Source organism: Schistocerca gregaria, chromosome 7 (assembly GCF_023897955.1).
Source record: "Schistocerca gregaria isolate iqSchGreg1 chromosome 7, iqSchGreg1.2, whole genome shotgun sequence".
Classification (NCBI taxonomy): Eukaryota; Metazoa; Arthropoda; class Insecta; order Orthoptera; family Acrididae; genus Schistocerca; species Schistocerca gregaria.
This window is the reverse complement of record NC_064926.1, coordinates 239,036,025-239,062,710: the sequence shown is the minus strand read 5'-3', so window position 1 is coordinate 239,062,710 and position 26,686 is coordinate 239,036,025. Positions and strand designations below refer to the sequence as shown.

At 41.6% G+C, this 26,686-nt stretch overlaps 1 protein-coding gene across 1 annotated transcript in view; it reads left to right on the top strand.

Annotated features, from left to right (window-relative positions):
• Positions 1-26,686, top strand: part of LOC126282361 (SKI family transcriptional corepressor 2) — a 262,174-nt gene that overhangs the window by 92,885 nt on the left and 142,603 nt on the right. The window contains exon 2 of the mRNA XM_049982019.1: positions 25,122-25,280. Coding sequence (XP_049837976.1) covers positions 25,185-25,280 — 96 coding nt within the window. The 5' untranslated portion in view covers positions 25,122-25,184. The remainder of the gene's footprint in view (positions 1-25,121; positions 25,281-26,686) is intronic.

Sequence of the window (26,686 nt, the reverse complement as noted above, 5' to 3'; positions counted from 1 at the left end):
AGGACACCCAAGATGCACTGTATGGCGAAAGACCTTCAGATTGGTATCCTACCGCTGTCTTGGGCGTCTCCAGATAAGTGTTCGGCCTGGAATTTCATTAACTAGCGTGGAATTTTCTTCAGTGACGAGTAACGCTTCGAACTGATCCCCGAGATCCAATCATTGTTGCTATTAGATGGCACAAAAGTCGAAACTGACCCAAATTCCAAAGATGGCGCTTCTCTCGTGCCGTCACGACCACACACCACCACCGTGCAACTGCTCTGCTCTCACTCAAGAGCATGAAAAGGCGCGAGTGCTCAGACTCAAAAACAGCGTGGCGTCAAACACTGCTAAAATATAATAAACAGCATTACAGACACAATTTTTTTAGTCGCAGTCGCACTATCTCAGTCTTCATATCAGTACTGCAGCTGTCGGACATAAGAAAAGGTGCACGTAAAACGGTGATATCGAGAAAGTAGCGACGGCATCAGTCTCCTTTGATGTTGCGTTGTAAATATTCCAAGAACACCTTTAGTCTGCCAGCTTTCAGTTGATCTTACAACTGCCGTGCGGTGCCACTCCTCGCAGTAACTTTCATTGAGCGCGTGTAGTGCAAATAGACGAAAATTGTATTATTGACACTGTCCTTTAAACTTTAATTACAAAGTAGACTAATTCTAATGGCAGATACTCACAGATTAAGGCGAACTCGGTGTGGAACGGGATACTTAATGTTTAACAATTTTTGTAAACTAAAAGAATACAAGAAAACACTTTGGAAAAGTATGAGAAATCACCTTGTAGTATAATCTAACGTACCTCACGCGAAAATCACATAAAACTGTATATTATGCATTTTTTTACAACTTTTAAAAGATATGTTGGCTTGTTTCCCATTCTGCTGCAGCTATGGGGCAGAATGGCATAAGACAATTTTTTGTGAAGTAATTGGACAAACGCTGAAAGTTTTACGAATATCATCTTAAAACTAAGACACAGAGTTGTTTAGTGAAAAATTCAGGCGAAGGAGTATGGAATATTCAAAAAATCGTGAACAATAAGAAAATTTTTAATGTCAGTTTGAAAAATGAACAATTATTTTTAATGCTTTGTACCAAGTTGCTGTTACTTTGTTGAATCCAATATCTCGTACACTGGGTGTGTATTCTGGCTAGCGAATAGACAGTATATGTTGTCTGTTACCCGGTCCTTACCTGCCAGACAAGTTTCTTTGTCAAACCTGTGTGCTAAGCCGTTTCTTTCTTCTAGCTGATAGGCTAATGATCTGATAATCGGTGTTTTCGTCGTTGGGCTAAAAAGTCTATTCTTCATTGACTTCAGGTCTCTTCCTGTTCTGCAGTAATCACATTTTTAAATTTCCCATATGATTTGTCAACTCTGTAGTTGGGATTATTCTTGCCGGCCATTGTGGCAGAGCGCTTCTATGCGCTTCAGTCTGGAACCACGTGGCTGCTGCGGTCGCAGGTTCGAATCCTGCCTCGGGCATGGATGTGTGTGATGTCCTTAGGTTAGTTAGGTTTTGAAACATTCCCTTAGAACAATTATACGTGACTGTGCTTAAATTGACACTCAATATTTTTTAGCGCAACGCAATCTGACTTTCAGTAATCCCTACAAGAGTATGGCTCTGACTAAAGTAACGTATACGTTTCACAAATCACTTACCCCACAAAAATCTTCGTTACTATAACTACTGCAATACAGCGAGCGCCACTACTGCCAGCTAAATAAAAGATTCAAACTACGGAAGGCACTAACTACTGATAAGCATTGTTAGCAAATGAAAGATTTTAATAGAGAACAAGCAATGTATTTACCTTAATAATCATAATATATATAGCAGTTCATGACATCCACTCTTACAGGTGTACTGTTTCTGATGCACACACCTCCAGATTATCCATTCTCAAAAATCCGCCATCTCACTTCCCCACATCCACCACCGCTGGCGGCTCCCCTCCAACTGCGCAACGATACGCGCTGTTAAGAGCCAACAGCCCAACACTACAATGGCAGACAACAATGCAAAACAGCCACTGACTGCACACAGCACAGTCAGTGATTTTCATCAGAGCGCTACGTGGCGTTACCAATATAAAAAACCTAAACAGCCTATTTACAGTTTAAGTAGTTCTACGTTCTAGGGGACTGATGACCTCAGATGTTAAGTCCCATCGTGCTTAGAGCCATTTAATTTGGGATTATTCTTTGTGTATGTTTCTTTAAATGCGTTTAATACTACCATTTCAGAAGATAAAACGGCTGAAACTGACATTTTCATTGATTTAATATCCACTTTCTGTAGTTCAGTCTTTCTAATGTAAGTTCACGCCATCTGGAGAATCAAGGGAAAAAATAAATTTGTAATTTGAAATCTACTTTCACCAAACACTGAACGGGAAGAACGGGTGTCATCCCCTACTGTCCTGTTTCCTTTAGTTGCTTTAGTTGCAAGAGCACATTTCAGAGTAACAAATTCCGTGGAGCCTAGACGGATTTAAACGTATTACAATTAACAGTGACCAGTTTATCTTGGATTTACATTTAAAAAGCCACCTGAAAGAAAAACTGGTAATGTGAGGGACAACCGTATACATAAACTTCGCTCTAGAAGCCAACTCAAAATGGCTGTCTTGGCTAGTCCCCTAGACTTAGAACTACTTAAACCTAACTAACATAAGGAGAGCGCACACATCCATGCCCGAGGCAGAATGGCGCGTATCGAGGTCATGTTCAGTTAGTAGAATCTTTGGAAAGAATGCACACCAAGTTTTAGCCATATTGATCTATTTCTTTGTGTTTGGCATTCATGTGAATCAAGGAAGTCGAGTGATTGTCAAAAAATGGACGAAAAACAATTTCGTATGGTGATTAAACATTATTTTATAAAAGGCAAAATGCCTCAGGAAACTAAAGAGAAGCTTGATAAACATTACGGTGAGTCTGCACCTTCGATCAGAACAGTATATAAGTGGTTTCAAAATTTTCTGAGCGGCCATATGGGCACAAGTGATGCAGAACGTTTTGGACGCCCTCTGGAGTTTACGACTCCAGAAATAATTGATAAAATCCATAATTTGGTGATGGATGACAGAAGTGATAAGGTGGATGAGATTGCTAGTGCTGTGGGAATCTCGAATGAACGGGTACATAATATTTTGCATAAACATTGGACATGGGAAAGCTATCCGCAAGATGGGTGTAACATTCTGCGAGGTGTCTGTTTGTTCTAAGTCGTGTCTCCCTACCACTTTCGCGCAACGACGCTCAGAGCGTGTTTTTTTTAGGGAATTGACTAATTTGAAACTGGGACCTGTTGCTGGTAAGGAGACGCCAGACCACACAAGACATGTAGGCTTCAGAAGAGTTCAGTGAGACTAGCGATGATATAATCAAATACTTAATGATTTCAGCATCAGCTCCACTGCACTCCCTGTAAAAGAATCTTAATACTAACCAAATTTAGTGGAAGGGGTCAAGGCTTTCCTATTTTAGTTAGCTGGTAAAATAACGTCGAAAAAGCAGTTAAGTTTACCATTGGAATTTTTATTCTACTCACTAAACATTGTTCATAAATTGCACTATTGGTAAAAGGAAATATTTTAATACAGGATGATAAAAACCAACTGCGTTCAAAAAAATGTGAACGAATACTCCCTGAATGGGTTTCCAAGTTCTATAATGGATCGAAGGATGACCTATGCCATATCACATCTATAATCTAGGTTTAAGTAAAGTTTCATAAAAGTGAAAACTATCAAAATGGTCTACAGTGACCCTCAATTATCTTTAATTACTTATTTAACTTGTTGTAAATTACAGTGGCTGATGTGGTTTCTCAATAACTATACAACAGAAAAATCATCCCGTTTCAGATTTTAACTTCAAGTAGTAAATGTGAATACCACGAAGTTTAATTGACGATCGATACTTGTATTACGTAAAAAGGGGATGTGACAGATGAGACTTCTGCAATTCTGAATGTAGCCGTATGCGCTCTTATGCGGCATCGCGTGCGTTCATTACCTTGTCGGTGGTTAGGCAGCGTCATGGGCGGCGGGAGGCGCAGCCCCACACACCTCACCTTCTCGGTAGCAACTCTCTCGAACTTCTCTTGACTACAGTTTACCGAAGTTAGTTTAAGAAAAGGTATCTGGCTGTGTTTTCAACTGACCAGTCAGGGTCTCAATGTTAACCTTAAGCTCCACCTACAAAAATTCTGTCTATCCAATGAGAAACGTTGTACTTTTCGTGGTGGGACAATGTTTTTAATGTTTCCTATGTAACAGAGACGCGTATAGTCTCACGCTAAAACTTGCAGCTGGTGTGGCCCTTTTAGTGTTATCGTAAGATCTATACCGTTCTTCTGGAGGACTATATCTTTTAACATGGGCTGGGAGGTGGTCCATGCGGTCGGCTGGAACGTGGGTGTCTGTCCCTTATCGTAGGGCCTTCTAGCCTACACTGCTCTGCTCTCGGCTTTTGTTCTCGTTTCTCCCCTCGGAACTGCGTGTGTTTCACAGTGGGAAGGTATGACATGCATTTGTGTTAGTCTGTGGTATTCCATTTGCTCACTCGTTGATCGTATTACTTTGGTTAATTTAATGTCAGGATTTATTCGGAGCTATGTGACATATTGCCGGATTTGCTATCATGTCAGGGTTTTCACGGAAGGTGTTAGAGTGGCCTGACACCTTACGTGGGTTCCGCGATTGTTCACCCTTGACCAAAGACGGAATCGTGTGAAGTGTTGCAAGGATGGTTTGCAGCCGTTCAGGAAGAACACGGACTTTAAAACGCCTCTCGTATTCTGTTGCTGTGAAGGCGTGTGCTGATGGCTCGAATCCTCCCTGCGGTATTTGGAAGCAGCTCTCCCGCCGACGATACGTCGCGCAAAGTGTAAGAAAAGCAGAGCGGCCGTGGAGCGGACGCAGAGTTAAGTAATTGCAGTTATCGCCCGCGCGGCCTCATTAAATAACGCGGCGCGGCGCGGCCCGGCTCTGCGCGGCCCGGCAGTGTGGCGTGTGGCGTGACGCACGCGGCCGCCGCCGCCGCCGCCGCCACCGCCAGCGGCAGCTCTTGTAATTGCGGCCAAGTCACGGCCGCGGAGCGGCAGCGCGGGACGCGCTCATCAAAAATTGACGGCCAGCTCCCTCTGAATAATTCAACGCGCAGCGCCTAATCGCCGCCGCACCCGGCGCGTAACTCGTGCCGATTAAAACGGGAGGACACACCGCAGCGAGCTGCCGCTGCCGCCGAGCACACTGGCAGGAAAAACGCCGCCGGTTCGTGACGAGTGCTGAAATCACGAACTGCCAGCGAAGCTACTTTGTTTCGCAGTGATACAGCTACACCGCTCTTTGCAATCAGGGCAGGGCAGACTGCAGGAAGGTAGCGTTTGAACAAACTGTCAGGCAGCTCCGCGCAGTAGAGATGTAGCCATAAAGTTTTAACTCTAAAAAAAATCGAAGAGACACCATGAAATTTGATAGTGGGGTCAGTACACTGAGGACAAACGTCAGCGGATGCCTCCCAATGTCATGTCGGAGCTTCTTTTGCCCGGAATAGTGTGTGGCATGGACTCAACAAGTCGTTGGAAGTCCCGTGCATAAATACTGAGCCCTGCGCCATCTATAGCAATCCATAATGTGATTTTCAGCCCGCAGCGGAGTGTGCGCCAATATGAAACTACCTGGCAGATTAAAACTTGTGTGACTCGAAGTCCGCGGGCGTCTCCATATTTTAAAAAAAAATATACAATGCAACAGTTCTTCAAGGTACCATTTAAACATATTCAAATGATTGTTAGTTAAACAAAAAATATTAGAAAGACATTAAATACAACAAAATATAACACTTTTTTTGGTCGATGCATGAGAACGTGGATAAAGGTGTTGCATCATGTGACGGGTAGGCATGGCAAACACGAACTTTGAGAGGGCGTCAAGGAAGACGCTCCACCATTTTTTTATACACAATGCAACAGTTCTTCAAGTTACCATTTAAACATCTACAAATGATTGTTAGTTAAACAAAAAATTTTACAAAAACATTAAATACTACAAAATATAACACTTTTTTTGGTTGATGCATGAGAATGTGGATAAAGGTGTTGCGTCATGTGACGGGTAGGCATGGCACACCCGAACTTTGAGGGGGCGTCAAGGAAGACGCTACGGAGATAACCGGCAAAAGTTTGTCGGTAAGATGGTTTTCCGGTGAGGGTGTTATGCGCTGTCACAACTTTGTACCAGTAGTCAAGGACTGTATGCGGACCACTCTGAAAGAGGTATGCTGAAGCCTGTCCTCGAAACCTGACGAGTGTACGGTGCTTAGCAACAGGGTAGTGAAATGTCTGGGGCAACAACAAGAAATGCGGGGTTACCGTCGTTGGCGGGGCACGGAGGAGCCATACGTTTCGTTTGAGGGGCGCTTAAGACGGTGCTCGTCGCTGTCTTCGATCTGGCAGTCAGGGTACAGTGGGGAGGTGGCCAGTCCTATGCGATGAAGTCGACTATTAGTCGGGAATTTGCCATAGGCTAAAAAATACCAGAGTGCAGACACAGACGACGGTAAAAAGGGTGCATGCACATCTCTCCAAACCTTTCGCCAGTTGATGTAAGGGTGCTGCAGCACCATGGCGTCGCAAGGGTTGGACAGCGTACATAAACAGACGATAATAATCTTCTGTACGGGGAGGACGGGTGACTGGAAGATCGGCCCGAACGTAGCTGAGTTCTATGAAACAAATGGCGACGTGGTACAATAATGGAGAAATAGGTGCCACATTAAGCGGTGGATCGAGAGAAGCTGGTCGGAGGATATCTAAAAGACTGCGTGTTAAGGTCGGGGCCGGCTCCCGCTAGTGCCGCAACATAGTATGGACAAAGACTGCAGAAGAGCGTGCCCGATCGGCTGAGCTACCCACGCACGACTCACGCCCCGTCCTCACAGATTTACTTCTGCCAGTATCTCGTCTCCTACCTTCCAAGCTTCACCGAAGCTCTCCTGCGAACCTTGCAGAACTAGGACTCCTCCAAGAAAGGATATTGTGGGACATGGCTTAGCCACAGCCTGGGGGATGTTCCCAGAATGAGATTTTCACTCTGCAGCTGAGTGTGCGCAGCTAGCCGTCAATAACTGCGAAAGTGTTGCCGGTGCAGGATTTTCCGCACTAACTGATGTCTCGATTATGGCAGATGGCATTCACGTCTAGCCATCTGGGTAGCCAAATCATTCTCTCGAACTGTCCAGAATGTTCTTCAAACCAATTGTGGCCCTGTGACCTGTCGCATCGTCATCCAAAAAAGTCCCACCGTTGTTTGGGAATGTGAAGTACATGATCGGCTGCAAATGGTCTCCAAGCAGATGATCATAATCATTTCCAGTGAATGACCGGTTCAGTTAGACCATAGGACCCAGTCAATTCTATGTAAACACAGCCCACAACATTATGGAGCCACCACTAGCTTGCACAGTACCTTTTTGACAACTTCGGTCCTTGGCTTTGTGGGGTCTTAGCCACACTCGAACGCGACCATCAACTCTTAGCAATTGGAATAGGGACTCATTCGACCAGACCACCGTTTCCCAGTCGTTGAGGTTCCAACTTACATGGTCACGAGCCCAGGAGAGGCGCTGCAGGTGATGTCGTTAGCATAGGCACCCGCATCGGTCGTCCGCTGCTGTAGCCCATTAACACCAAATTTCGTCACACTCTTGTAACGGATGCGTTCGTCGTACGTCCCTCATTGATTTCTGTCTTTATTTCACGAAGTGTTGGAGCGTTGCCTGTCTGTTAACACTGACAACCCTACACTAATGCCGCTGCTCTTGGTCGTTAACTGAAGTCCATCGGCCAAGGTGTTCTCTGTAAACAGAGGTAATGCCTGAAATTTGGTTTTCTCGGTACACTCTTGACACTATGGATCTCAGAATATTGAATTCCCTAACGATTTCCGAAATGGAAATGCCCCATGCTTCTAGCTCTAGTTACCATTCCGCGTTCAAAGTCTTAGTTTCTGTCGTGAGGCCATAATTGCATGAGAAACATCAATCACATGATTACAAAAGACTGCTCCTGCAGTGAACCTTGTGTACGTGATACTACTGCCACATCACTGTCCTATGACTTTTGTCGCCTCAGTGTACTTGTAAGGTGTCAGGCAAATCCAACACCTTACATGAAAACCCTGACATGATAAGCAAATCCAGTAGTATGTCACATAGCTCCGAATAAATCGTGACATTAAATTAACCAAAGTAATACGAGTAACGAGTGAGCAAATGGAATACCACAGACTAACACAAGAGTGCCTAAATGCATGTCGTACCTTCCTACCGTGAGACCGACGCAGTTCCGAGGGGAGAAACGAGAACAGAAGCCGAGAGCAGAACCGTGTTAAGCTAGAAGGCCCTACGATAAGGGACGGACTGGACACCCACGTCGCCAGCTAACCACGCGCACGTTTTAGCGTGAGACTGTTTCGCGTCTCTGTTACTTCAAGGACCACCCCCCAGCCCATGTTAAAAGCTAGAGCCCTCCAGAAAAACAGTATAGATCTTACGATAACACAAAAAGGGCCACTACAACCAGCAAGTTTTAGCGTGAGACTTTTCCGTATGTTACATTAGGACCACTGCCCAGCCCATGTTAAAAGATAGAGCCCTCCAGAAGAACAGTATAGATCTTACGATAACGCTAAAAGGACCACACCAGCTGCAGGTTTTAGTGTGAGACTTTTTCGCGTCTCTGTTACGTTGCAAACTTTAAAAACATTGCCCCATCACGAAAAGTATAACGTTTCTCATTGGATAGACAGTGTTTTTGTAGGCGGAGCTTAAGGTTAACATTGAGACCCTGATTGGTCAGATGAAAACACAGCCAGACAGTTTTTTTTTTTTAAACCAACTTCGGTAAATTGTAGTAAGGAGAAGTTATAGAAGAGTTGCTTCCGAGATGGCGAGGTGAGCGGGGCTGTGCTGCCCGCCGCTGCCCTGACGCTGCCTAAACACCGACAAGGTAATGAACGCACACGATGCCGCATTTTTGAGCGCGTAAGGCTTCACTCAGAACTGCAGAAGTCTCATCTGTTACACCCCCTTTTTGCGTAATACTAGTGTCGATCGTTAATTAAAACTCATGGTGTTCACATTTGCCACATGAAGAACAGATCTGAAACGCGATGATTTTTCTATTATATAGTTATTGAGAAGCCACATCAGCCACTGTAATTTACGACAAGTTAGATAAGTAATTAAAGATAATTGAGGGTCACTGTAGACCATTTTGATAGTTTTCTCTTATGTGAAACTTAAATTAAACCTAGATTATAGATGTGATATGGCATAGGTCATCCTTCGATCGATTGTAGAACTTGGAAACCCATTCAGGGAATTTTCGTTCACATTTTTGTTGAACGCAGTTGGTTTTTATCATAGTGTATTAAAACATTTCCTTTTATCAATAGTGCAATTTATAAACGATGTTTTGTGAGTAGAATAAAATTTCCAATGGTAAACTTAACTGCTTTTTCGACGTTATTTTACCAGCTAACTAAAAATAGGGAAGCCTTGAACCCCTTCCACTAAATTTAGTTAGTATTAAGATTCTTTTACAGGGAGTGGAGTGGAGCTGACGCTGAGATCATTTAGTATTTGGTTATATCATCGCTAGTCTCACTGAACTCTTCTGAATTCTACATGTCATGTGTGGTCTGGCGTCTCCTTACCAGCAACAGGTCCCAGATTCAAACTAGTCAATTCCCTAAAAAACATGCTCAGAGCGTCGCTGCGCGAAAGTGGTAGGGAGACACGATATAGTACAGACTAAACCATGAATGTTTAGATACTTATCTATGTATTCAATCAATACGTGGTAATACAAATGGTTCAAATCGTTCTAAGCACTCTGGGACTTAACATCTGAGGTCATCAGTCCCCTAGACTTAGAACTACTTAAACGTAACTAACTTCCGGACATCACACACATTCACGTCCAAGGCAAGATTCGAACCTGCGACAGTAGCAGCAGCGCGGTTCCGGACTAAAGCGCATACAACCGCTCGGCCACAGAGGCCGGCATTGTGATAATGCAACCCCGACTATGAAATTTTGTAATGGCGCTAGTACTTCTCTGTATGTTCAAAGGGGAGATTTGCTGATGACATTGGTACCTTCAGTGACATTAAGGACGAACTGCAGGAAGTGTCTGATTGCCACATATTATGGATTGAGACCAAACCGTGGGAAGACGAAAGTAATGATATGCGTGGTCAGAGATTGAATATACACGGTGTTTGGGGCATAAATGCAGATATTTTTATTGGTGTCTGAGGGCAGTGTATTGAACAGCATTATATCAATATTTAATTCATTTGGAGACTATTAATTATAGCTTTTAGGAGTAATATCTTTTTAGGTTGGTTAGTATCTCGACGTACGTGTGGCAAGAGCAAGCCACTCATTAATGCTTGTTTTCCGCTACGCAGCAAAATGGCTCTGAGCACTGTGGGACTCAACTGCTGCGGTCATTAGTCCCCTAGAACTTAGAACTACTTAAACCTAACTAACCTAAGGACATCACACACATCCATGCCCGAGGCAGGATTCGAACCTGCGACCGTAGCAGTCGCACGGTTCCGGACTGCGCGCCTAGAACCGCGAGACCACCGCGGCCGGCGCTACGCAGCACATCGGGTGTTGAGGTGTGGATGCATCGATACGAAACTGTTAGTCTATACTGACAGATGTATTCCACTTACAAGGGACACCTTTGACCTCGAACGCTCGCAACCGTACGAAACCATGCTTGGACTAACACTCGATCAAGAAAACGACACTGGCCTGTGTCATTTCCATGCAAAACTCTTTACTTGTCCGCTAGGGCCATCAGACGGCGGTCCGTTGTAGCTGTACTGCAAGTGCTCGGGTTGCAAGAATGGTATAGCTGTAGTACGAACGTGTTTCTTGGCTGTTCTCTTAGGGGTTGCTGTGTAAACTGTGTGCAGTGATATGATGAAGAGAACTAATCCTATGAATGGAGTCCAAATGTAAGGGAAAAAGCTGCGACGTACTCAATATGGAAATGAAATCGGGTTCGAGAATTGAGAGTTAGCGAATATATTAAATAACATAATAATTCAGAAATGTAATGGTGATGACACTGGGTAGATACACCGATTTTGAAGGGCAGGAAGAACCTGAATATCAGCGTGGCTGTTCGAGCAGTACGCAACGTTCATCTGCAGAGCGACAGCATCTGTCCAGTCAAAATGAGTACGAACTATCTAAATCCAAACAGCCGAAGCTTAGTGTGCTGGGAGCTATTGATGACACGTACCAAGTGCTATAAGCCCATTAAAAGTAAATCAAATTGCAGATTAGTTCTAAATTGTGTGTCTAGCAAAAGCAAGCAGGAGCTCGTTCCAAAGGAAATAGATTGTCGCAATTACAAAGTATAAAGGCGTACGTAATACTGAATTTTGATAGTGTAGGGTCGTGTGAATCTACAGTTCACTTTTGGCATCTGTAATAGTGGATACTAGAAGCTTCTGAAATGGTTGGCTTCAGCAATTTCAAACCTTTGATTTCTTTTACAACAATTTTAAGGCTGAATATGGCACATTACTACATTTGTGACACGTAAGGACATAGAAGACGATAAATGCATACGCCAGAAGGCACAACAGTTTTTGGGAGAAGTACAGAGAGTTGTATGTCTGTTATGAAAAGGTACAAGACACTTTGGTCAGCCCAAATAATCTAAGGAAGCTTGAAACAACTTGTCCAGGAAGACAACCAAAAGCGGAAAAATGACTAAAGAACACATGAAACGAGTCCTTGGCGAACATGTAACAAGTGAAAAGAGCCTATTGCTGTGTTATTTCTGGTAACGTTACACAGATCATATCCTTCTAAGTTTTCCAAACAAAGATATTGCCACCAAAAACACCAAAATATTGGAAACGCCTTATGTTTACTTCTTTCGGTAACGTAAGCCCTGTATCAGAGGGATCCCTAATTTGTATGACTACAGTGTACCAAACTACAAGATACATGACTGTTATTTCAAAATCAGACTTTGTGATTTATAATCAAAATTCTGCACCGAAGTATACGCCTATGTTCAAATATGCTTGGTGAAAGTCAGTTTATAACACTGAGAAACCCACATAATCATCTGACAATGTAAATAGTTGGGCTTTTAATATTGGATATCTTGAACACGAAAGATATCCTGAATATAAAAGCGTGGCTTTATTGAAATGTGCACATGTTTCTCTTCCACTATGTTTTAAGCACTTCATGAAGTACCACATCTGTATTATGAGGACGAATATAAGCACTATAAGGTGTGCAGGATATATAATATATATATATATATATATATATATATATATATATATATATATATATATATATATATATATACTGTAAACATAGGGTTCTCGGCACTGTAGATTGAAACTATAAAGATACACTGACGTCAGTGTATTACTTATAATTCTCCTCCTATCCTACTGACATCTTGTTAATCTGTTTCTCTCTATTAAAATGTCACTCGTGGTAGAGGGAAACGTTTTGCATGGTTTTTTTTATGATCGAGTGTTATTCTAAGTATGGTTTCGTGAGGTTCCGAGCGTTTTAGGCCAAAGGTGTCCCTTGTTAGTGGTGCAGTTACGAATGTGCAGAAAATATCATATAGTAAATTAAATGACTTTTTTGGAGGAAGATGTATGGAAACAACAACTAGCACACTGAACCAGTGGTCACACCCTTTACATATACAGGGTGTTTTAATTTCGAACAACTATTTATCTCAAAAAATACCAATCGTGCTGAAAATATGTACTAGATGAAAAGTTAATAGTTTCAAAGGCGACATGAGTGCTAAAATTTGCCATTCCCTTACACCTACCCCCTCCCCTGCCCCCGATATGGAGATCAACTTTTTACTTTTGATTGGGAACCCCTACACCCCATAGATTCGGATTCTACACCAAAAAATGGCAAGCGTTTATCAAAATATTTTTCTATTTGTGGTGGATGTTGCTGTAAGCTACAAAATTCAATTTTTCGAATTTTTACACTTAAGAACCACTTTATTTAATTCGACTTTATATTTGATATTATCGTTAAAAATTTAACTTAGTTTTGCATATTTGATTTACAGTAAAACTTTTGCGTTCAGTCGTTTAAAAGTTTGGCGAATAAGCTACATTTCGTGTAAAGTAGTTTTTTGTATCCTTCGGGATTGATTTCGGAGATTCCCCACACCACCAGGATTATTGGTTTCGGTGATTCCCCTCGAATCTCATTTTGAAGGTGACTGGTTTTGGCGTGTTCTGCCTGCCAGCGTGGTCGAGCGGTTCTAGGCGTTACAGTCTGGAACCACGCGACCGCTACGGTCGCAGATTCGAATCCTGCCTCGGGCATGGATGTGTGTCATGTCCTTAGGTTAGTTAGGTTTAAGTAGTTCTAAGTTCTAGGAGAGTGATGACCTTAGAAGTTAAGTCCCATAGTGCTCAGAGCCATTTGAACCATTTTTGGCGTGTTCTTCCGTCCAACGCGGTAACTCTAGACTGAACAAGTACGGCAGTCGGCTACTGCCGCACTGTCAGTTAGGTAATCCCATCCACATAGAATGGAAAAACTTGTTTTTAGCTGTCATAAGGCAAAAAACCACACGAACAGCTTAGGCATCGGTTTTTAATTGTTCTGGGTCCAAAAACCGCATAAAAACCAAATTAATCGGGTTATGATTGTCCTGGGGCCAAAATCAGCATAAAAAGCAAAATAACATCTGCTTCTAGTTATCTTTAGATTGGCACACGACATGTTCAATATCCTGTCCACCGTTTTCTGTCACGTTGAAATCGAGAAACAGCATGTTCCACACATATCGGAATGTCTCGGGGGTCAAATTCAGAATGTGTTGCGAAATGCATGCTTTCAGTTCAGTTACTTCCATAATTGGAGCGTTGAACTCAACTTCTTTCGGATAACCGCACAGCCGTAAGACACAGGGATTAACATCAGATGATCTGGACGGCCAGGCTGTAGGGAGTAATTGTAGCATATTCAGAATGCCTCTGCAGCAGCCGCTTCACTAGCTAATCCAAGTGCGGACCAGCACCATACCGCATAAAAATCATACCCGCACATCCACGCTGTTGAAAGGATGGAATGATGTATGTGCAGAAAAGACTCTCACAACGTCTACCGATGAGAGTACAGGCAACAGGATCCACAGGACTCATCACCTCGAAAAAGTACGTCCCTACGATGAACGATACCGTCAACCAGCTCCACTCACTCATCTTTGCACAATGAAACGGTACGGGTTGATGTGCGTCCGGATATACTACAATTCTATGTATTGACACGTCCTTGGAGACGGAAACGGGCTTCACCTGTCCACAGAATGTTCCATGGCCATTCATTGCCCACTTCCATGCCAGCAATAAATTCCAGAACGAAAATGATCTTTTTTGTCTTACTGGCAGATCAGCACGAAGCAAGTCCTGAACATGGATGATGGAAGCAAGAAGCTTCGTAAAATTTTATGCATCGTGCTCGCTGTCATGTCTCCTGAAGTGCTTGGCCATATGTTCGACAGAGTCAGATCAACTGCTTTCCTCCCATTGACACAATGCTCGTCAAAAGATCCTGCCTTTTCTTTGTAATCATTTTCTTCAGACCCTTAGCAGACATCGAACCAATGCCTTTTTTCATATCGTTGAGAACCCGGAACTTCTGTAGGGCTACTGGCGCACAGTCACCGTATATGTAAAAAAGCTTTAGAACCAGTGTTTCATCCCTCATGGAGAGAGTCATGTTAAGAGCTTGCAGAAAAGTGTTGGTTACAGAATGAAATTAGGGGTCTGTATTCAAGAGACCAATTATAGAATACGATGTTATTCAAAGCTCATGTAGAGTTTTCCCTTCATGTTGGTGCGGGCTGGAAAAGACCACAAATTGGTATATATATTTCCGAATTTTTCTCCACTTGTATGTAATCCACAATTAAATGTCTATAACATACCAAAGCCAGTATTTAACATAAATATTAGCGCTGCAAAAACAGAAATACAAAAAGTGTTCGCAGTTTCGTCCCCACAAAAATTCTCAAAAATACAGTCAATTTAATTGTATTTTATGAATTTAATTGTATTTTTTCATTATAACACTGCGAACACATTGACTATTATAATTACTTGAAGGCCATGAATTAAAAACTGTACAAGCTGTAAATAACCTTTCGCTCCCTGTATTTTACCCCTGTTACCTTCAGAATTTCGAAGAGAGTATCCCAAACAATATTATCGAAATGTTTCTCTAAGTTTACAAATACTATAAACTTTGTCTTTTCTTAGTTCTATCTTCTAAGATAAGTCGTAGTGTCAGTATTACCTCGCGTGTTACCACATTTCTCCGAAATCCGAACTGATCTCCCCCGATGTCGGCTTCTACCACGTTTTCTATTCTTCTATAAAGAACTCGTGTTAGTATTTTACAACCCTGACTTATTAATCTGATGGTTCGGTAATTTTCACACCTGTTAGCAACAACTTTCTTTGAAATTGGAATTATTGCATTGTTCTTGAATTCTAAGGGTATTTCGACAGTCTCACGTAGCTTGCTCTCCAGATGGAAGAGCTTTGTCGTGGGTGGCTCTCCTAAGGCTGTCAGTATTTCTGGCGGAATGCCGTCTACTGTCAGTGCCTTGTTCCGACTTAGGACTTCCAGTGCTCTGTCAAATGATTCTCGCGGGTATCACATCTCCCATCTCATCTTCATCTACAACCACTTCTATTTCTATAATATTTCCTTCAACTCCCTTGTATAGACCCTCTATATACTCCTTCCACTTCTCAGATTCCCTCCGGGTTTTCCATCTGAACTCTTGATATTCATACAGGTGGTCCTCCTTTCTCCAAAGGTGTATTTAATTTTCCTGTAAGCAGTATCTACCTTTCACCTAATGAAATATGTCTCCAAATCTTTACATTTGTGCTCTAGCCAGTCCTGTTCAGGCATTTTGCACTTCCTGTCAATCTCATTTTTTAGACGCCTGTATTCATCTTCACCTTCTTCCTTCGGTGCACCTTTATATTGTCTCCTTTCATCAATTAAATTCAATATCTCATTTGTTTCCCAAGGATTTCTACTAGACCTTGTGTTTTTACCTATTTGATCGCCTGTTGCCTTCACTATTTCATCTCTTAAAGCTACCTATTCGTCTTCTACTGTATTTATTTCCTCTGTTCTTGTCAGCCGTTGTCTAATACTCCTTCTGAAACTCTCAGCAAACTCTGGTCCTTTCTACTTATCCAAGTCCCATATCCTTAAATTTTTGTAGTTTCTTCAGTTTTAATCTGAGGCTCATATCTAAGAAACTGTGATCAGAGTCCACTTCTGCGCCTGGGAATGTCTTACAATTTAAAATCTGCCTGAAATTTCTGCCTTACCGTTATATAGTCAATCTAAAAACTTCCGGTGACTCCAGGTCTCTAGCACGTCTACAATCTGCTTTCATGATTCTTAAACCAGGTGTTATCGATGATTGCATTGTGCTCTGTGCAAAATTCTTCCAGACGGCTTCCTCTTTCATTTCTTTCCCCGAGTCCATATTCACCTACTATTCTCCCTTCTCTTTCTTTTCCTTCTGTCGAATTTCAGTCCCCCATAACTATTAAATTTTCGTCACCCTTAACTAAGTGAATAATTTTTTTAATCTCATCATACATTTCTTAAATCTCTTCATCTGCGGAGTTAGTTGGCACATAAACTTACACTACCCACATTCCTATTTTCTTATTCATTATCCGTCCGCCCCAGGTAGCTGAGTGGTCAAATGTCAATCCTAAGGGCCGGGTTCGATTCCCGACTGGGTGGGAGATTTTTCTCCGTTCAGGGACTGGGTGTTGTTTTGTCCTAATCATCGTCATTTCATCCCCATCGACGCGCAAGTCGCCGAAGTGGCGTCAAATCAAAAGACTTGCATTCAGCGAACGGTCTATCCAACGGGAGGCCCAAGTAACAAGACATTTATTATTTATTCACTATCAAACCTACTCTTGCATCACCTCTATTTGTTTTTGTATTTATAAACCTGTATTCACCTGCCTTGAAGTCCTGTTCCTTCTGCCACCGAACTTCACTAATTTCCACTGTATCTAACTTCAACCTATCCGTTTCCCTTTTTAAATTTTCTAACCTACCTGCCCGTTTAAGGGATCTACAATTCCACGACCCTATCAGTAGAATGTCAGTTTTGTATCTCCTGATGACGACATCCTCATGAGTAGTCCCCGCCCGGAGATACGAATGGGGGACTATTTTACCTCTGGGATATTTTACCCAAGAGGACGCCATCATCAATTAACCAAACAGTAGAGGTGCATGCCCTCGAGAAAAACTGCGGTTGTAATTTCCCCTTGCTATCGGCCATTCGCAGGAACAGCACAGCAAAGCGGTTTTTGTTGATGTCGTAACATCAACCAGAAAGGCCTTGCCAGATCAGTCAATGAGCGGGGCTGTTGCTCCTGCAACTGCTGGAAAGGCAACTGCCCTTCTGCGAGAAACACACGTTTGCCTGGTCTCTATGCAGATACCCCTCCGTTGTGATTGCACCTACGGTACGGCGCTACCTCTTCCGCTAGTTCATGGTCCATGGCTCATATACATACATTAATGTGTGTGTGTGTGTGTGTGTGTGTGTGTGTGAGGCTACTGTTGATGCGTCAATAAAACGAGGCGAAACGTGTCTGCAAAAAGAAAGAGTGCTTGTTTCTGTTTCATGCAGATCGCCCTAATTTTTAAATCGCTTATACGACATTAAGAGCAACCGGAGTTTGAGAAGTCACAAACTGTGATTCCATAAGCAACCGTTGTACACAGCAGTCGTACATTATATTAAGAAAGGAAAGGAATACAGCAATCAGCCGCAGTCCCAATGTCCTTTTAAATTTCATGCCGATTCAGATTTCAGATATAAAAAGCTATCTTTATGCTAAAATAATAGACCCAGGAGGGAACTAAACTGGAAGTTTTGGCTTTCCTTTAATATGACAACTTTAGGCTTGGTAGTATGTGAGAACATAACTTATTACTGCCAGTGGATCTTTTGTCTTCCATTTTATTGGTACTAGGGCTAGATATAAGGCAATTTGTTAAATCGTTCTATGCAAGCAGCGTACCGCAATTGGAACTACACGATACGTAATGCAAGAAATTTACGTCAGTAGAAGACATTTGTATGTTTTTATTAAATGTTCCTGGTTAAATTGGTCTTGATCTTGCCAAAAACAATTTGTATGAACTTGTTTGTATTTCTTCATGTTATTTATTTGTTGGATCTTTTAATCATTATGATATGAGAGCGAATACACTAGATTTTAGCTTCTGACGAATATCAAATTGGTATGAAACTATATTTTTACATAACTACCTTCAAACAATTATAATTTTTGGTTTGTAATGTGATGTAACAATTCTGTGTAGGACAACTATAGGACTATATTAATGATCTTTTGCATAAGATTTGGTAGATAGCTTCACCACAAATATATGAACAAAGACATTGTAAATCGTTATTTCTTGATGTATTTTAAAGGTGATATACAAATATACTTGCTGATTTCCTTTAAAAAATGGGTTTTTAACAGTTATACTGGAATGAACGTGGATTAGTTATCTGGGTAACGTAGAGAGCGTTCCATATACTACATGTCGTTAACTGAGGCTGCTGTGCTTGTTGTAAACAACCACCTCACTTTCTTTCTGCCTATACACCAGTAAACTTATATGGTGACATGTACTGCTGCGAGTTTGTTGGATAGTACCCCATTCAAATGATATGTTGCCCTGAATGGGTAATTGCTATTGGATAACGTGTTATCCAATAGGAATTATCAATTTTTTTATTTAAATCGATTCTGATTCTGTAATTTCCTTGTATTTAAGCACTGACGATAGCTGTTTATAGCTGAAATCTGGAAATGCAAGAAGACTGCTGTGTTCCTGTCCTTCCTTAAAATGAGGAATCACAAACATTAAAGAGAAGTTGTAGTAAGTGAACAGTTGTTCAAATTAATGAAACAGAATTTTAGTAGGCGTTACCTTCATATCATGCAATTAAAAAAAAGTGAGAACTTATTGCTGAAAAAAGCAATGGTTAGTGTAGTGAGACCTGTGTAGTCTTCAACTGGCCCTGGCCAAAGGAAAGTGTCATGTCACCCATCACCCACCAAAGAAGCGCTTTAAGCAAAGGCGTGACTGCCGCTGTTGCAACAGAAACGCCCTTCCGCATTCACAACACAATGTGCACCCTACTTCGGCTCGCCCCGCAGTGATCCACAGTCGAAATATGTAACGCCACCAGCGAGCGACCTGTGCCCAAATTAATTAAACCTGTTTTCAAAGACTCTTTGATGCACTCATTTATTTTGGATCGCCAATCGAAAAGCGTTTTCACTGTAAAATATACATTTAATGAGTTGCAAGCCACAAACGTATGCGTGGAATTTAAATAATATTTGTTATTTCAGTTGCACTCGAGCGTATAAATTGGATTCCTGTTTCATAAAATTAAATAAATGTTTTGCACCAATTATCCGAAGCTTACATTACATCAGCGAATTTTTTGTTGTTGTTATACGTTTTGTGCTGCTACTCTGTGCGGCCCCTTCTGTAAATGTACTTCGAAATTAGTCCAGCTCACGCGTGTTTTCATCTACATTTTCATTACGACAGCAGAGGCAAATAACAAATCTGTCAAATATGGAACACAGCAAATTTAAATTAAAGGGAGATTGTTCCCTCCAGGTACAATCTCATCATTGGTTTTTCGGTGTTTTTCTGGAGTTCTAACTACAACCTCGAAACGTGTCGAAAGATGGGACATATATACTGTGTCTTGAGTAGATGATTCTTGTTGCTTTTTAAAACTTTAATCTGGAAGAGACTGACGGCGTGGCCACGGAGGTTAAAGAACTAAGCGTCACCGACATTTCGCTGAGAAGAAAACTATCTGCAAGGCTCAAGGTGACATATTTCATGATATGCACTATTTTTATAGCGAATGAGATATATAGCAAATAAATTAATAAGAGCTGGAACTGATTCCCCGTGGTACACAAAACAGGTTAGAGTACTGTTGCAGAAGCAGCGAGACAACATGCCAAATTTTAAAGAACGCAAAACTGGTGAAGTGTTTCAGAATCTCGAAAATACCACGAAATTCAACACGAGATGTTGATGACAGTGCCGCTAAATGAGAGTTACTAAACTCATGGTTTTCGAAATTTCTTCACCAAATAAAAAGAAGTAAATATCCCAGAGTTCGAATCAGGAACGACAGTCAATGTGAGTAACTTGGAAGTAGATATCCTCGATGTAACGAATCAGTATAAATTACTTATTAATGCCAAGGATTCCGGTTTAGACTGTACACCTGTCAGGTTCCTTTCAGAGTATGCTGATACAATAGTTCCATACTTAGCAATCATATAAACCGTTTGGTTTGATCTGTAACGAAAGACTGGGCAGTTGCACAAACCACAGCAATACCCAAGAAAGGAAATAGGAGTAATTCGCTGGATTACAGACCCATATCGCTAACGTCGATTGAAATGTCCTCTTTGAAAAATTAAACTGACACACAATATTTTTAGCGCAACGCAATCTGACTTTCAATAATCCCTACAAAAGAATGGCCTTTACTAACATTAACCTATACCTTTCACAAATCACTTACCTCACAAAAATCTTCGTTACTCAACCTACTGCAATACAGCGAGCGCCACTACTGCCAGCTAAATAAAAATTCGAACTACTGAAGGCACTAACTACTGATAGGCATAGTTAGCAAATGAAAGATTTTGATAGAGAACAAACAATTTATTTACCTTACTAGTGTTCAAAAGTCATGACGTATATAGCAGTTCATGACATACAGTGTTACAAATTTCAAAACTCCGCCATCTCTCTCCCCACATCCACCACTGCTGGCGACTCACCTCAACTGCGCAACGCTACGCACTGTTAACAGCCAACTGCCCAACGCTACAATGGCGAGTATTACAACAATGCCAACCAGCCACAGACTGCACACAGCACAGCCAGTGATTTTCATACATAGGTGGTGTTACCAATAAAAAAACCTAAACAGCCTACTTACACGATTTGTAGTATGATACTGGAACAAATACTGTGATTGAATATTGCAAGTTACCTCGAAGAAAACGATTTATTGACAAATAGCCAAAAGAGATCCTCAAAATGTAGTGAAACACAACTGTCTCTTTATTCTCACGAAAGTATAAGTCCTATCGACAGTGGACATCAAATTGAATCCATATTTTTAGATTTTCAGAAGGTTTTTGTCACCGTTCCTCACAAGCGACTTCAAATTTCGTGCCTAAAGAATATCATCTCAGTTGTATGACTGGATTCGTGACTTCCTTTCAGAATGGCCACAGTTCGTAGGAACTGATGGAAAGTCATCGAGTATTTCAGAAGTAATACCTAACGTTCCCCAAGAAAGTGTTGTATATAAACGATTTAGGAGAAAATCTGAAGAGCACTCTTAGATTGTTTGCAGGTGATGATGTCGTTTACCGTTTTGTAAAATCATCAGGTGATTTTGCACCATCATCAGATGGTGCAAAAAGTGGAAATTGACTCTAAATAATGTACAGTGTGAAGTCATCCACATGCGTACTAAAAGGAATCCGCCAGATTTCAGTTACACGATAAATCACACAAATATAGAGGTTCTAAACTCACTTAAATACGTATGGATTACAGTTACCAATAATTTAAATTGAAACGATCACATGGATAATGTTGTGGGGGAAAGGAAAGGCTGCGATTTATTGGCAGAACACATGGAAAATGCAACATGTCTACTAAAGAGACTGATTATACCATTCTTGTCCGCCCGCTTCTGAAATATTTCTGTGCATTGTGGGCTCCACATCAGATGGGACTGACGGAGAATATTGAGGAAGTCCATGCAAGGGCAACTCGTTTTGTGTTATCGCGAAACATGGGATACAGTGGCACGGATATGATACCCTAATTGGGTTGAAAGTCAGTAAAACAACAGCGAGTTTCGCTGTATCATGACATTCTCATGAAACTTAAATCATCAGCTTTCTCCTCAGAGGGTGGAAATAAGGAGAAATGATCATCATAATAAAATTAGAAAAATCAGATTTCGCACGGAAGCTTTCTCGTGCGCTTTTCTAAGTGGAATGGTGAAAAAGTGGCTTGAAGGTGGTTCGATAAACTTAATTTTTGAGGCACTTAATTGTAAATTACAGAGTAGTGATGTAGATGAATTCACTTCTCCATTACAGCGCACACGTGACTCCTACCGATCGTCTTGTAAAGCCCAAATGGTCCGTGGCTTGCCACGACGACACTGTAACCATCATTCAGTAGGTTGAGCTTTCATGGCTAATGATCGTCTAACGCCCTTCTGGAAAATGTATTGTTGAAAACATATCGGTTGTACTAATACAGTGCTGTGCGCAGCTTCAGTGTACAGGGTGAGCATGAAGTCTTCACTGAGTAATACAATTTATATCTAAGGAACTACGCTGGAGTAAGCAAAGAGTAGTTAAAGTGAGAAAGTTTTTTTCTGGATAGCGTTCCGGATATACTCCTTTGTTTCCCGTAGAACATTCTAGGTGAAACAATTTATTTCCATGTGTCTGACAACATATTTTACATCAGAGCTATACAGCATCTATTATTCGTGCCGCAAGTTTGCATATAAGGAACTGGTGAACTGAAGATGCTTCTCATTCAAGCAAGCAGAAAATAGGAAAAAATTTGGAGTTTTTTCTGAGACAATGGCAACGCACACAAAGTATCTGTTCTCGGATTATGATTGAACATACCTTGAATTTTATTTGAGATTTTAATACAAAAAATAGCGTCCGTAGCTATGATTTGATCTAGGGTCTGCGAGTTTGAAGTACGCAGACTGCGTGCCCCTCAGTAGTTATCTAAAATCGAAAATGGATAATACCATTAAATTTATGGGCACTCATACCTAATTACAATGAAATAACCTTAAATTTAACGATATGGTGCCAACTCGAAATTTGAATTCGATTTTGTTTTTACTTTTCAGGGGTCAAAGGTAGAGGTTAATTGATCGAATCTTTTTTATTTGATGCTGCAAGTTCTGAAAAATCGATTCTCGAGAAAAACCTGTTTAAAGTTTAGAGAAAATTTTTATATGTATTATTAGCTCAATTGGCACAAACTACTTTTTATAACGCCTTCAGCCACAACTTTTTCGTGTTTTATTAACTACACGATGCATTTCGGACCCTGTGGGTCCATCGGCAGGTGTAATTTGTTTTAATACTTGTTTTCTTTCTTATTTCTTCTTCTGAATGAGATGAAATGATATTCCTGTCACGAAAAGGTTTAATGTTAGGTTGTGAATTTCGTAGGTCGAACGCGGAAAATATGTGCAAAATAGTGGAAAATGAACAGTGTGAGCTTACCACATAATCCAAGGAAAGCATTTTCAACGTCTTAGTTCCGGAAAACATTCTTTTCTACGTCGTTTTACCACGTGTCACTTCATTCAGGATGTACATTTGCACACACACATCTTTGGTCCATACTCACACCTGCAGAATATACGGTCAACATTTTTTTATCACCCTATATATTTATTGTACCTGTGGACCTAACATTGGTCACATTTGATAATTTATAATTTCAAAACACTCCAGTCCGTCAACAGAAGTTCGATCTATTAGCTCTTTAGTTGATGGTCGCACACATACTGGAAGCCAGCTTTTTCCCCACGGCCTTACTCATATACGCATTCGACTCATACACTGAACACACCTCCACCTCCCCCTGTCCACCCCTTCTCTGTAGATCTCATCCTCCAACCTCTGTCTTTCTATCTTCTCCTAACCTCTCTCTCTATCTCCTCCTTCCTATCTCTTTGTCCATTTCCTCTTCCCCATCTCTCTGACCATATGTTTCTCTCCATCCCTTCGACTATATCTTCGTCCCTCTATCTGTTTTCACCTCTGACTCCCCCTCTTCCAGCCCACTACCCCTCTACATCTTCCACCTGCCTCCCCACTCTCTGTCCATTTCCTCCTGCAGATCGCTATGCCCACCCCTCCTCTATTAATCTCAACCTATCCTCAGCCATGCACATTGGCTCATGTAGCCCCTGCAATGTAGTTCAACAAAGCACACTAATAATACTCCCACAACACACCTCTTACACAGGTCAGGGGCTTGAAAATTATTTATTTGCCCATGACATACAGGCTGAAACTACGCCAACACGACATGCCTGTTGTGCAGGGCAGCCTACAAGCAGGAGCCCAGAAATCCTTTTGTTGTCCCTAGCATGTAGACTATCCAACAAAGCAGGTTGATTTAACAGGCTGATACTGTTCCCACACAATGTCTGTTGTGCAGGGCAGGCTATATTCCCGGGGCTGGAAAAAAAAACAGTTTTTTGCTGTTTCTTCACTCCTACTGGGGCTAGATGGTTATAAACTCCACAGTGCTGTTTCTGTGCCAAATTTAGTTGAAATCGATTTAGGAGTTTGGGAGCAGATCCCAGATATACACATATGCACACACAGACTCTGCTTTATGAATATTGTCATCGTCTCTGAGTAGTCAATCTGGACTGATCCTGTAGGAATGCAAAGGAGAGTTGATTTTGGCATGAAATTTTCACACTGTAAGATGTATGCATTAGTTCTGTTAGCTTCTGAAATGTCAGTCCTCCTATGGGACTTCGGCGAGAAGAAAAAATACCTAGCGGATATTAGGTTGTCAGCACCTTTCAGTTGGTTGGGACTTTAACAATAACCTCTTTTATTTATAAAAACATACGAAAAATCACCTTAAACTGCAAGTCCCCTTTCCTTGGCAGAATTACTGAGGTAGCTTAGGGTCATGCAGGATTTTAAAGCTGCATCCAATTAAAAGATCTGCACGAGTTCCTCTTGAGGGTCTCCCAGCGAATCATGTGATACTATGTATTTTGCATAATGTGAACTAAAATATACCTCCCTTTTTCTGTGATTGGCTTCAATTGTTGACAGGAGAACTCGAGGTAGGATGAGGCAGAGCAGCACGGCCAAGTGAACAATTCTTGCACCGCCGAGATGATGGACGTGGCCAAAGAGCGCAGCACGCCCCAGATGGCGGCCCACCAACACCAGCAGCAGCAGCAACAGCAAGCAGGCGCAAAGCCCAATCAGGTATGTCACTGCACACCAGCAACCTCACCGGATTTTATCCCACCAAATATTCATAATGTGTTTTAGCTACTAGACATTCTCATATGACCTTCTTTAAATGAGACTTGTTGCATGGATTCTAGTATCTAGTTCGTATAAATAATCCCTAGGGTTACATAAACCATGTACTCATGTTGCCACATAAAATAATATTTTCTAGGAAAATAGATATTTTTAAGAAGTAACATAGATTATTTACGATCTTTTGTGATGGTAATAAAAATCTTATTTGGAACACATTTGCTTCGTTTTATTTTCAAGGTTCTTCAGTGATCATTGGAACAATGTGGTATTTCTTAGAAATTTGTTTGCAAAGATCGTAAACAGTTTTCATGTTTTGAATAACTACCAGTGAAAAGAATTAAATTGCTGTTATTTCTCACAGGTTTTTTATATGTCTTTCTTCATTCCTGTCTGTACAACTCATCTTCCAGTCTTCATCTATCTCCTCCACCCCCCCCCCCCCCCCTTCTCTCTATCCCTCTCTCTCTCTTTGTCTCCTCCTTCCCATATTTTTATAAAGTTCCTCTACCCCTCTCTCTGACCTTATCTTCCTGTCCCTCCCTCTGGCCATATCCTCCTGTTCTCTTTTTCCATCTCTGTCCTCTCATCTTTTCCCACCTGCCTATAACCTTCCTACATCTTCCATTGCTCTCATGCTACTCCCCCTCCTACCTTCTCTCTCTGTCAATTTCCTTCTCCCTTGCTCTTTACACCCCCCGCCCCCTCTATGCATCACAGCATCTTCCCAGCCATGCTCATCAGCAGGTGTAGTCCCTGCAATAAAGTTCACTAAAGCAGGATGACACTATTCCCACAACATGCCAATTAGGGAGGGCACACTACACCTCTGATACCGGAAATTCATTTATTTGTCACTGACATAGTGGCTGCCATGAAAACATGGTCGATAAAGCAGGCTGGTAATATTTGAGCATGACACATCTATAACGTACGGCAGCCTACATTTTAGAACTCAGAAAACTGTTTCTTACCCCTGGAATGAAGGCTGTCCTACAAAGCAGGTTGATTTGCAGGCCAGTGCAGTTCCCACACATACCTGTCATGCAGCAAATCCTATGCATCATGGGATGGAAGGAAACATATATTTGCTTGTATCTCTCCTATTGGAGGCTGGAGATTATAAATCCAACAACGCTGATACTCACGACCCCTGATGTTTCTGTCCCAAATTAGGCTGAAATTGATCCAGGGGTTTGAGAGAAGACCCCTCAAATACACACATACACTCTGCTTTATATACGTTATGTGGCTATAAAATAACGAGGCTGATGGTGTCACAGAGTAAATATGCATGTGCCAAAGCAGAACAAACAATACCTGTGAAGCTTGAAGCCTTCTCAGTT